Source organism: Hordeum vulgare, chromosome 2H, assembly GCF_904849725.1.
Source record: "Hordeum vulgare subsp. vulgare chromosome 2H, MorexV3_pseudomolecules_assembly, whole genome shotgun sequence".
Classification (NCBI taxonomy): domain Eukaryota; kingdom Viridiplantae; phylum Streptophyta; class Magnoliopsida; order Poales; family Poaceae; genus Hordeum; species Hordeum vulgare.
In genome coordinates this window covers 605526432-605539158 of record NC_058519.1, presented here as the reverse complement: position 1 = coordinate 605539158, position 12727 = coordinate 605526432, and the positions used below count along the sequence as shown (strand labels likewise).

General features: G+C 42.5%; 1 protein-coding gene across 1 annotated transcript; it reads left to right on the top strand.

The window, feature by feature from the left end:
- The first annotated feature begins 4477 nt into the window (after positions 1 to 4477).
- On the top strand, positions 4478 to 6752 carry LOC123427688 (60S ribosomal protein L7-2-like). Its single transcript, XM_045111797.1, has 7 exons — positions 4478 to 4585; positions 4673 to 4852; positions 5345 to 5442; positions 5540 to 5597; positions 5700 to 5779; positions 6181 to 6283; positions 6373 to 6752. Exons 2-7 carry the CDS (start codon positions 4673 to 4675, stop codon positions 6586 to 6588), a joined length of 735 nt encoding a protein of 244 aa, XP_044967732.1. The 5' UTR covers positions 4478 to 4585; the 3' UTR covers positions 6589 to 6752.
- Positions 6753 to 12727: the final 5975 nt, after the last annotated feature.

Genomic DNA, 12727 nt, shown 5'->3' with positions numbered 1-12727 from the left:
AAAAACTAAGTTTTAGGAAAATGTTTTGCAGCGTTAAAAAAACGTGTTGATCATGTATTCAAAAAATGTTGATCAAGCATTTGAAAAATGTTTAACGTGTACAAAAAATATTGAAATTTTAATAATAAAGCTAATATTTTATGTGAATTTTCCAATCAAACATTAATATGTAAATAGTGTGTATCAAACATGTATTAAAAAGAGTTAATGTCGTAATAAAAAAATGTTGACCATGTTTAAAAAAATACATTAGATATATATCAAGAAATGTATAATGTGTGTGAAAAAGAAAAGCATAAACGCTTAAGCTTTAAAAAAATTTAATCATGTACTTTTAGAAAAGTTTGTATACAACAAATGTTTCTGATGTATGTGAAAAATGTTGAACATGTAATGAATTTTTTTAACATGCGTTAAGAAAAGACGATGAAAATCGACAAAAAAAAAGAAGAAGATAAAAGAAAAAAATGAAAACCAATCAATAGAAAAGAAAACTAAATTTACGATGAAAAAAAGGGAGAATACCCGTGAAGAAAAAACAAGTCAAAGAAAGAAACAAAGGTAACCAAAGAAAAACGAGGGAAAAAAAGAAAATAAAAAAACTGTGAAAACCGTAAAAAAAATGAAGAAAATCGATGAAAACAATGTAAACAGAAAAATCGAAGAAATCCATAATAGGTAAAACCGGAAGAAAGGAAGAAACAAAAAGAAATAAAAACTTGAACAAACTAGCGAACTCAACAGATAGAACAGAGCGAGCGTAGTGAGTGAACAAACTAACGGCCGACTTTGTACTCTCACGAGCAGGGTAAATCCTTCAGCGAGCCACCCATACATCTGGTTCGAAGTGAGATATAACCCTGATATTCCGTGTCGCTCTACATGGAATAATTGCAGTTTTTTTTTATAAACCAATCTTTATTAACGAGGAGTGTGGTTTACAACAATGACACTAGGGTCGTGGGGTGAAAAACAACCACGGAAAGGTGACCCATTTCTATAGATGAAGAAAAGTTTAGCTAAATTGTGTGCATAGGAATTAAAATTACAGCCTTCAATGATAAACTCGTTGCTTGTGAATTCCTTCGCTCGTTCTAAGCTCTCCTTGATGATTGCACTATATGTTCCTCCCGTTCCAACCTTAATCTCTTGTGCTACTCCGTACGTGCGATGTCAACTCTAGTCAAAGATAAATCAAGAGCAAGGGTCAAAGCTTCACGACATATAAGCATTTTTAGAAGGCCGGGTTTGTAATATCGTTGAAACCCATGGCCTAAGAGCCAAGAAACTTCCTATATGACCACGACAAAACTGTAGCAACATCACCCCTCCTACCATCTCTTGAAAAACCTCTATCAACTTGAATTTTTGTTGCTCCATGGCTGGGTGCAATCCACCTCATGACACCACTTATCCTTGTTATTTCATGTGTCATTGATTGCACTGAATTCCTCCCCGGTGATTGAATTGAGTCTATATGAGATATGAAGCTGACTACAAAAGCATGCGTTGCATGTGGACTCTCGATAAACCCTTCATGTATAACCATACGTCCTGCTGACCATATAACGCACAACGTGACTACCAAGTTATTCATACTTGCATGCGGTAGCTCTTCAATTAACGCGAATAACCGGTGTTTGAACTTTAGAGTAGTCGAAACTTGAACATAATCTACCACGTCCTCATCAACCAAGGCCCAAACACATCGAGCTGCTCAACATATTATAAAAGGGAATGACACCACGAGTCCTGCATACCGCATAACAGGCAACAACCCCCCTCTGCCATGTTCCTTTTGTGTTGAACGTCTTCCATAGGAATCGAATGCTTGGCCAATCTACATTTAAAGTTTCGTATCCCCACGGGCACATGTACTAACCAAAGAGAGGTCCATGCCTTTGATCTAGTCCCGAAATTAGAGGATTCCGCATTACTGTCCAGCCAGCTCTCCCTCCTTCGTTTCGTATCAACCCACATGTGACATGCTCACCGAACCGAGAAGTTGACGTTCCTTTTGTAGTTCCATGCCCAGTAATCATCCATCGGTCGCGTACTTAGTGGTATGTTGAGAATGTAATTTGTATCCGCACTATGAAAAGGTGGTCCACGACCCTCTATTCCATGTTACATTTGTGTGATCCATTAGATCACTTACCAAGGTAGTAGGATAAGCCGATAGACAGGCAAATGACTCCACTGAAGCATTTCTTGGGATCCAATTCTATGTCCATATATGTGTAGTCAACCCATTACCGATATGTGGGAGGAACTAATCAAGGAGTGCTCCTTGAGGAGCCACCGCAAGGGTCACATGCGGTGGGTTGGGAGCGCGCCAGGTGTCGCGTCGTAGTTGCTCCATCTGAATTTTTTTGCATGCAATTTCTGCTTTTAAATGATTTATTTTGTTTTCTCCTGTCTTTTCTTAGGTTTTGGACATATTTTTTTACCGATAAAACATATTTTCTGTTTCCCTTTTCTTTCATGAAAGGTACAAATTTATTTCTAGCGAAGACATAAATTTGCTTCTAGAAGAGGCATGTTCGTGTCTCTCGCAAAAGGAAAAAAAATATATTCTTTCCTATCACGAGAGGCACAGATTTAGTTTCACGTCCGTGCCTCTTCCACGAGAGGCACATATTTATTTTTCGTGGAGACATAATTTTGCTCACGCGAGGCTGTGGCTCTCACAAAACGAAAAAACATGCTCCCGACACAAAGAATTTAACGATGAAAATGGTTCGATATTTGAACGGTTTGTGAGATAAAATATTTTGAATAGACGAATATACAAAAAAAAAACCTGTTAGGTTACAGAAAATGACGTACATGCAGTGCGAAGCAACCTAAAAATGTTGGAATGACCTTTGCAAATATTACTCGCTGTCTGTGATTTTGCCGATACGCTTGATTAATAGACTAGCAAAATGGCCCGTGCGTTGTAAGGGGAGAAAAAAAACATAATCTTCAATGATGATGACCACATTATGTTCACACTTCATCGCTTGATTTTGAAATTTTGTGTAGAAATGCAAGAAAAAGTTTCTTCTTCTAAATTTATTCGCAAGTTGAAGCAATCTTTACATTTAAAAAAAAATCATGGTTGTCAAAAATCTTGGTAACTCAAAGAATTATCTTAATTTCAAGAGTTTTTTTAGAAAACATACAATAATAATCCGATCCATCTAATAGTTAATTCTTCAAAAATCACACGGGTATATTTTCACAAAGACTTAAAAGCATTAATGTTTAACTACATACACTAGATCTTTCATGACCAATTTTACAAATATGAGAACAATTTTAAAAGAGAACATTTTTTATAATTTACAAACATTTACTAAAAATCGTGATTATTTTTTATATTACAAACGGGTTTAAATATTTTCTTTTGAATTGGCGACCAATTCTAGAAAAGTCGAACATAATTTTTAATGTTGGAGGATTTTACTTTAAATTCACAAACATTTTTGAAACGCATGAAGTTTTTCTGAATAAACAAACATTTTTATAAGTCAGTAATATATTTATTAAATTCACAGACATTGTTTTGGAATTTGCAAAAAAAATATAAAAATCTGGCGCCTTTTTGGAATCCACAAACATTTTATGTTTTCGTCAACATTTTAATTCAAAATTCCTATTTTGTAATATGCAAATGCTTTTGTAATTCTAAATTATTTAAATTAGAAGTAAACAAAAATGGAACGGAAAAATTTAAATAAAAAAAGAAACTATCAAAACAGGCATTAGCTATTTTTAAAATTTTAGGACCTTTTTGAAATGCATTAACATATTTTGAATTAGAAAACATTTTGTTAAATTCTTTTAATAATTTTTAATACATGGAGTTTGATTTGAAATCATGGACTTTTCTTATTTTATAAACATTTTTCAAACTTGCAAACATTTTATTGTATATGCGAACATTTTTTACAAAAATTCCGAGCAGTTTTTGAAGTCACAAACATTTTTTTTAATATGTTGATTTAAAATTTGATGTTTATTAAAAGTTTAAAGGTTATTTGAAGTGCTAAATTATTTAAAATAGAAAAATAGAATGGAACTGAAGATAAATAAGTAAACAAAACTAGAAAAACTGCGCCTGTGCATGGGCTGGCCCATACGGTGTGCTGGATATTCTCCCAGGATGCAGAGCGTAATATATGAGGTTTTTACATGAGCCGACCCATTCCGAGAAAAAAACCCTGTTAGGTTACAGAAAATGACGTACATGCAGTGCGAAGCAACCTCGAAATGTTGGAATGACCTTTGCAAATATTACTCGCTGTCTGTGATTTTGCCGATACGCTTGATTAATAGAAGTGGAAGAAAATATACGGCGAAAATCGATAACGATGCAGTGGGCCAAAGCCCACGAAAAGCCGTGTGCTTTTACCCCGGCCTGCATATTCCATCTCCATCCACGTGCCCATCAAGCCATTCGCGACCGTCGGATCCCCCTCCCGAACCCTAGCAAGCCAAACGCCTCCTACTTAATCCGCGCACTCGACCCCTTTACCGCCGCCGCCTCTCCCGATACCCTCGCCGTCTCTCTCCCACGAAGCGCAGCTCGTCCGTCGAGGTAAGCACCGGTCGCCCGAACCCGCCGCCGTCCCCTCCCCGTCTGAATCTAAGCCTGATGGTCCTGTTGTTGATTTCGTCGGCGCAGATGGCCACCGAGGCGGCGAAGGTGCCGGTGCCGGAGTCGGTGAAGATGAAGAGGAAGAGGGAAGAGGTCTGGGCCACGGAGAAGAGGCAGAAGGTCGCCGACGAGAAGAAGAAGGACGCCGAGAACACCAAGGTCATCTACGCCCGCGCCCAGCAGTACGCCGGGGAGTATGAGGCCCAGGTCAGATCGCTGCTTATGTCTCGCTCGATCCAATGCCCCTTGCTCGTTCGTGTCTGTGGATTGTATGCTGCAGTTACAAGCGTGCGATGTGCGGTAGTTCCACGGATTAGGTTTTTGGGGCGGTGCCAAGTCGAATTTGGTCTGTATCAACTACTCATTTTCTTCTCTTCGATTGATAGGGAAGGAGTGTTTGGAGTTTAGCAGTTCTATATGCAAGAGTTGTTCGTACCTGTCCATTTTTGTACGCTTTTGTGCTGTGCATTACTGCGAGTCAACTTGATATCTATGTAGAGTCGTGTTAGTTTTGTTTAATTCCTTGAGATTTAGGTTGTTCTGCTGTAGTCCAACATAGCTAGCACTAGCACATAGCTCTAATCTAGCTCAATTGATCATTGACATGTTGGTGTTTCTATCCGATGTTATCATTAATAAACGTGCTCTCAGTAATGGACGAATACTGACTCAATATGCTAATGTGGGTGTTGTGAGCAGGACAAAGAGCTGGTGCAACTTAAGCGTGAGGCCCGGATGAAGGGTGGGTTCTATGTCAGTCCTGAGGCAAAGCTGCTGTTTGTTGTCCGTATCCGTGGGTAAGGCATCACTTGCCACTCGATCCTTGCTGTCTACATTCATTTGGGTTTGTGTGCACATGTGTTTAAGCTAATTTTCTGAAACGTTTCACCTCAGTATCAATGCTATGCACCCAAAGACCAAGAAGATCTTGCAGCTTTTGCGTTTGAGGCAGGTGGGTTGATAAATTATTTGGTTATGTGAATGAACATGTTGCTTGATACATCTACTTCTGTAAATGGTTACATATGCTCACTGCTAAAATTTACTTCTACAGATATTTAATGGTGTGTTCCTTAAGGTCAACAAGGCCACCATTAACATGCTGCGTCGGGTTGAGCCATATGTTGCTTACGGGTCTGTTAACTGTCTACCTTTTGGATCTTAATTGAATGCATTCCTGTTGTCTTCCTCATCTCCTAATGTAAAATAAATTTTACTTGGTCTTTGGTTAGATAAATTTACCATTGTTATCTACTGTCTACTAAGCCATTTTACTGCTTCAGGCTATCTTGTCTAGCCACTTGCAAATTATTGTGAAAAGTTTAGTCTGAAACCAGAATCATCCTTGCTTCATTCAGTCCCAAGCAATTATGTTAGTTTAGCTGCTGATGTTAAATGTACGTACAAACTATAGGCGATCATTTTTCTCATATGTAGTGCCATCAACCAAAATTCTAAGTGATCAAGTCAGATTAACTGCAGACTTGATGTGATGTTGCATTGTTGCTGAGTAGTATAATTCATGATCTGTGTAGGTACCCTAACCTCAAGAGTGTCAGGGAGCTGATCTACAAGAGAGGTTATGGAAAGCTCAACAAGCAAAGGATCCCTTTGACCAACAACAAAGTTATCGATGAGGTTTGTTTCTTCAACCAAATGCCTTTGTGGCCCTTCTGCGCTCCAAATACATACTAAGTTGGCCATTGCCATTTCTGTGTTCTTATCAGGGTTTGGGGAAGCACAACATCATCTGCATCGAGGACCTTGTGCACGAGATCTTGACCGTTGGCCCACACTTCAAGGAGGCGAACAACTTCCTGTGGCCATTCAAGCTGAAGGCACCGCTCGGTGGCCTGAAGAAGAAGAGGAACCACTACGTCGAGGGTGGTGACGCTGGTAACCGTGAGAACTACATCAACCAGCTCGTTAGAAGGATGAACTAGGTTGAATGAGCTCCTTGATAATACCCTGTGTTGGAAGGATAAACTTGTTTCACATTAGGAAGCGGATGATGAACATGCATGCGTTTTTTGTATTCAGAACTAGACATGTTTGGATGAAATCTCACATTTCCTCTAGAGGTTTTGAGTCATTATTAATGCTTTTACTATGTGTTGCAAACGTGCTTTTGTTTCTGTCCTACCATATTATTTGCTTCTATGATCGTTGGCTACTCGTTCTGCCCAGATCCCGTGATCGCAAATTTCCTGTCCAGCTAATTTCGAGGCAATTTCACTAGTTTCCTGTGAATACAGGTGTCAGTTGGTACTACTTTTCCTGTTTAGACAGGTGCTTCTTGCATTGTAGAGCAAAGTCAATCCAAGGAAGTGCCATGAAGGGTTGATTGTCAATCCAAGGAAGTGCCATGAAGGGTTGATTGTCAATCCAACGGCTCATGGAGGCAGATACTGATTCGCTGAAGAAGTTGTTGACGATAGTTGATCCAGCATCCGACGGCTCAACATCGATGTTGTTGACGATAGTTGATCCAGCATCTGATGGCTCAACATCGTTTCTGCGCTGTTTATTTCCCGAAAAGCACTACCAACTGCTTTATTACTTTAGCTACTTTATGTGTCTTGGCTTATAAATGCCTCTCTTTTCAGTCCATTTGGGCATGTAATATGTGTGTGGGTAAAACTCTAAGCCGTCGGTGGTGTGCTCTAGCTACTTTCCTCAATTTGAGATCAATATAATTCCCGTGTACCTCATCAAGGACATGTACGATAATGTTGTGACAAGTGTTTGAACAAGTGATGGCGACACTGATGACTTCCCGATTAAAATAGGACTGCATCACGGGTCAGCTTTGAGCCCTTATCTTTTTGCCTTGGTGATGAATGAGGTCACAAGGGATATGCAAGGAGATATCCCATGGTGTATGCTCTTTGCGGACGACGTGGTGCTAGTCGATGATAGTCAGACGGGGGTCAACAGGAAGTTGGAGTTATAGAGACAAACCTTGGAATTGAAAGGTTTTAGATTTAGGAGGACTAAAACCGAGTACATGAGGTGCGCTTTCAGTACTACTATGCACGAGGAGGAGGAAGATGTAAGCCTTGATGGTCAGGTGGTGCCTCAGAAGGATACCTTGCGATTTTTGGGGTCAATGTTGTAGAAGGATATGGATATGGATGAAGATGTGAATCATTGAATTAAAGCCGGATGGCTGAAGTGGCGCTAAGCTTCTCGCATTCTTTATGACAGGAGGGTGCCACAAAAGCTAAAAGGCAAGTTCTATAGTACGATGGTTCGAGCCGCAATGTTGTATGACGCTGAGTGTTTGCCGACTAAAAGGCGACATGTGCAACAGTTAGGTGTAGCGGAGATGTGCATGTTGAGATGGATGTGTGGCCACATAAGGAAGGACCGAATCCGGAATGATGATATACGAGATATAGTTGGGGTAGCGCCAATTGAAGAGAAGTTTGTCCAATATCGTCTGAGATGGTTTGGACATATTCAACGTAGGCCTCGAGAAGCCCCAGTGCATAGCGGACGGCTAAAGCATGCGGATAATGTCAAAAGAGGTCGGGGTAGACCGAACTTGACATGGGAAGAGTCCGTAAAGAGAGATCTGAATGATTGGAGCATCACCAATGAACTAGCCATGGATACAGGTGCGTGGAAGCTTGCTATCCATGTGCGAGAACTAGTTGGTCGCGAGATCTTATGAGTTTCACCTCTAGTCTACCCCAACTTGTTTGGGACTAAAGGCTTTGTTGTTGTTGTATAATTCCCCTGCTAGCTGATTTCGATCTCTGAATTTAGCTCAAAACTAGCATTTCATCTTCAGTCAGTTAGCTAGATCCTGGCAATTGGTATCAGAGGCCAGTCGATCCTCGGCTGGAGGTGGCGCGTAGGGAGGAGCGAGTAGCGAGAGTCTTGTGCGAGATCCAGATCGGGCGGCGGTGTACGCGGGCGGCGGCCGGAGTGGCATTGTTCGTGTGCAATTTTAGCGCAGCTCTGGTTGACAGGAAAAACTTCCTTGTTGTAAAACCCCAGCTACTGATCTGAGATCGTGCATCTCGTAGGCGGGCGTTGGCGGCGGTGTTGACGGCGGTAGATCGAAGATCCAAGGTACTCGAGTCAAATCCCAGCACCCATCCCTGTTTTTGGCCAGCACCATGACAGGGCAAGCAGCCTCTAGACAACCGATCTGCCGCTGGCGTCATTGGAGTTGGGTATTAAAACTCTGCACAACAACAGAGATGAGGATCGGAAGGAATTTCATCAATTCCGCGCCATGGTGAACAAAAAATTTGTAACGATGCAATGCAATTTTGACAAGATCCAAGAGAACTTCAAAAGGTTGTTGCTGGACCCTGACCCTGAGGAAGGACAGACTGAGCGCTGAGAGCAGGATAGTGGCCAGGTGAAAATTAATGAGGTGCACTCACTTGTTGTACCTGCAGGTAGGCCGAAGCAGTTGCACAACTACACACCACCATCAGTTCAGGGGCAGGAAAAAGAAGCACCAGTGGTAGTAGGATCTGCAGTGTTGAGGGATCACACAGGAAAATAGCTGAATTTAGATGGTACTAACAATGTCCCATACACGCATCCTAACTTCAACAACAACAAGCATGAGGGAAATCAAGCAACACGGCAACAACAACAACTGTAGTTACATCCAGTTGAGATGGGCTCAATGGAAGAATGGCCAGATGGGCAAAAGCAAAGGTAGTATTCTCCTTCACACAATAGAAGGTCTGTTCTCACAGTGAAACCTGCAAAACTGAACATTTCGGAATTTGAAGGACAGGATCCTAAGGCCTGGATTCGTAATTTGGACCAATATTTTGCTGCTGCCAGAACACCAATTGAGCATAGAACTGAGTTGGCAATATCTTATCTAAAGGGGCCTGCTGTTCAATGATGGAGAGGAACTGGTTATGCACCTAGCAATGTGCCGTGGCATAAATTTTGTTCTTGTCTGAAAGATTTGATGTGGACTCATCTTGTGATAAAGTGAGTTCCTTCCATGCAATTCATCAAACATCTACCTTGACAGCTTACGTGGAATAGTTTGAGCAGTTAATGAATATAATGAGAAGGGAAAACCCTGGTATTCCTTATATCTACTATGTGACTAGCTTTGTGTCTGTACTTAACACATACATCAAGAGCCATCTGGAATGTTTTAAGCCGAAGGATATGCAAACTGCTATATTGTATGCTAGAAGAATGGAGAAAGCCCAACCACCAGTGCATGTGGTGCAGACTAAGGCTTATGTGCCACAACCAAAGAGGCAAGTAAGTTTTGAACAACCAAATGTAGAAGGGATTCCTGCAGGACAGAACAGAAATGTGGTGATACAACAAGCAAAACAAAATCAAGTCTGCTACAAATGTAGGAACCTTGGGTCCCAGGGCACAGACAAGTGTGTAAGATGAGTCAAAGAGCACAAATTCAGGCTCTGCAAGCACAAGAAGAAGAAGTACCCGAGACCATCTATGTTACTGATTTTGCTGATCCAGACTTGGAGAACATGGACCAACTTCCAGTTGATGCAATTCTTCAAGTATCTATGCATGCAGCTATGGGAATTGGAGCAATCAAAAATACTTTTGTTCTGACAGTCAAGGTGGGCGACACTTCTGCAAGAGCATTAGTGCATAGTGGCAGTACCTCTACATTTGTTTCACCAGAGATGGCAGTCCAACTACAAGTAAAACGCAAGCCCACCCCTAAGGTTAGAGTGGCTGTGGCAAGTGGAGAGATCCTATGGAGCGAGTTCATGGTACATGATTGCCCCTATGAAATACAGGGTCAACAACTTACTGACAGTTTTAGAATTCTGCAACTGAAAGGGTATGACATGATATTGGGAGTTGACTGGTTAAAGAAGTACAACCCAATACACATGGATTTCATTAAAATTGAAATGAAGGTGTCTGCTTTGAATGGCTAGTTAGTCACATTTTCTGATGAAACAGTGCCAAAGGCATAACCTGAGGATGCTAAAGATTGTACTGATAAAGTGATGGAGCAAGCAGTGTGTGGGTTTGTCTTGTTTACTGCATGTGCTGTTGAGATGAAAGGCACAACTAAGGAACTACCTGCAGAATTACAAACCCTACTACAAAAATATGAACAACTTTTCCAGGAACCAACCGAGTTACCTCCCAGCAGACCATGAGATCACAAAATTCCATTAGTGGAGGGAGCAAAGTAGTGAATCAGAGACCTTACAGAATGCCCCACCACCAGAAGGAAATATTGGAAGGATCACCAAAGAATTGTTAAAGTCTAGAGTGATTAGGCCTAGTACCAACCCCTTTTCCTCTCCTGTGTTGCTAGTCAAAAATAAAGATGGATCTTGGAGATTGTGCACTGATTACATGAAGTTGAACTCTATTACCATCAAGAACAAGTACCCAATTCCAGTCATAGAAGATTTACTGGACCAGCTGAAAGGAGCTAAGTTTTTCTCCAAAATTGATCTCAGAAATGGTTACCACCAGATCAGAATGGCAGAAGAAGATATCTACAAAACAACCTTTGTTACTCATATGGGCTTGTTTCAGTATCTGGTCATGTCTTTTGGTCTTACAAATGGACCTCCTAGCTTTCAAGCCTTAATGAATTTTCTCTTTGGCATGCTGAAATTTGTGGTAACATTGTGCTGAAGAGGAAACTGTTGGGTAACGTAGCATAAATTCAAAATTTTCCTACGCCATATTTAGATCTTCCTATGGAGAGACCAGCAACGAGAGAGGGGTAAGAGCATCTTCATACCTTTGAAGATCGCTAAGCGGAAGCGTTGCTAGAATGCGGTTGATGGAGTCGTACTCGCGGTGATTCAGATCGCGTTATGATTCCGATCTAGTGCCGAACTACGGCACCTCCGCGTTCAACACACGTGCAGCCCGGTGACGTCTCCCGCACCTTGATCCAGCAAGGAGGAGGGAGAGGTTGGGGAAGAACTCCAGCAGCACGACGGCGTGGTGTCGATGGAGAGACGAGGTCTCCCGGCAGGGCTTCGCCAAGCACCGGCAGAGAGGAGGAGGAAGAAGGGAAGGGCTGCGCCGAGGGAGAGGGAGAAGTCTATCTCCCAAGGGCCAAAACCCCTCTCTATTTATAGGAGGAGGGGAAGGGGGGTGCGCCACCCCTAGGGTTCCCCCCTAGGTGGTGCGGCAGCCACCATATGGGAAAGGGGGGCAGCGGCTAGGGTGGGAGGGGATGGCGCACCACGTGGTGGGCCTAAGGCCCACCTGTGCCTAGGGTTGCCCCCTCTCCCCACCACTTGCGCATTGGGCTGGGTGTGGGAGGCGCACCAGCCCACCTAGGGGCTGGTTCCCTCCCGCACTAGGCCCATCTAGCCTTTTGGGGTCGTTGCCCCCCTTCGGTGGACCCCGGGGCCACCTCCGGTGGTCCCGGTACGTTACCGGTGACGCCCGAAACACTTCCGGCGTCCAAAACCATCCATCCTATATATCAATGTTTACCTCCGGACCATTCCGGAGCTCCTCGTGATGTCCGGCATCTCATCCGGGACTCCGAAAAACTTTCGGTAACCTCGTATAACAATTCCCTATAACCCTAGCGTCATGGAACCTTAAGTGTGTAGACCCTACGGGTTCGGGAGACACGCAGACATGACCGAGACACCTCTCTGGCCAATAACTATCAGCGGGGTCTGGATACCCATGGTGTCTCCCACTTGCTCCACGATGATCTCATCGGATGAACCATGATGTCAAGGATTCAATCAATCCCGTATACGATTCCCTTTGTCTGTCGGTATAGAACTTGCCCGAGATTCGATCGTCGGTATACCAATACCTTGTTCAATCTCGTTACCGGTAAGTCTCTTTACTCGTTCCGTAGCACGTCATCGTGTGACTAACTCCTTAGTCACATTGATCTCATGATGATGTTCTACCGAGTGGGCCTAGAGATACCTCTCCGTCACACGGAGTGACAAATCCCGATCTCGATTCGTACCAACCCAACAGACACTTTCAGAGATACCCGTAGTGCACCTTTATAGTCACCGAGTTACCTTGTGACGTTTGATACACCCAAAGCACTCCTACGGTATCCGGGAGTTGCACAATCTCACGGTCAAAGGAAAA

Bases quoted from the DNA above. Each gene is read 5' to 3' on its own strand.
- LOC123427688 (XM_045111797.1), top strand. From the start codon at position 4,673: ATGGCCACCGAGGCGGCGAAGGTGCCGGTGCCGGAGTCGGTGAAGATG. The intron at 5,443-5,539 runs GTAAGGCATCAC...GTTTCACCTCAG, and splicing joins TTTGTTGTCCGTATCCGTGG to TATCAATGCTATGCACCCAA. The intron at 6,284-6,372 runs GTTTGTTTCTTC...TGTTCTTATCAG, and splicing joins ACAACAAAGTTATCGATGAG to GGTTTGGGGAAGCACAACAT.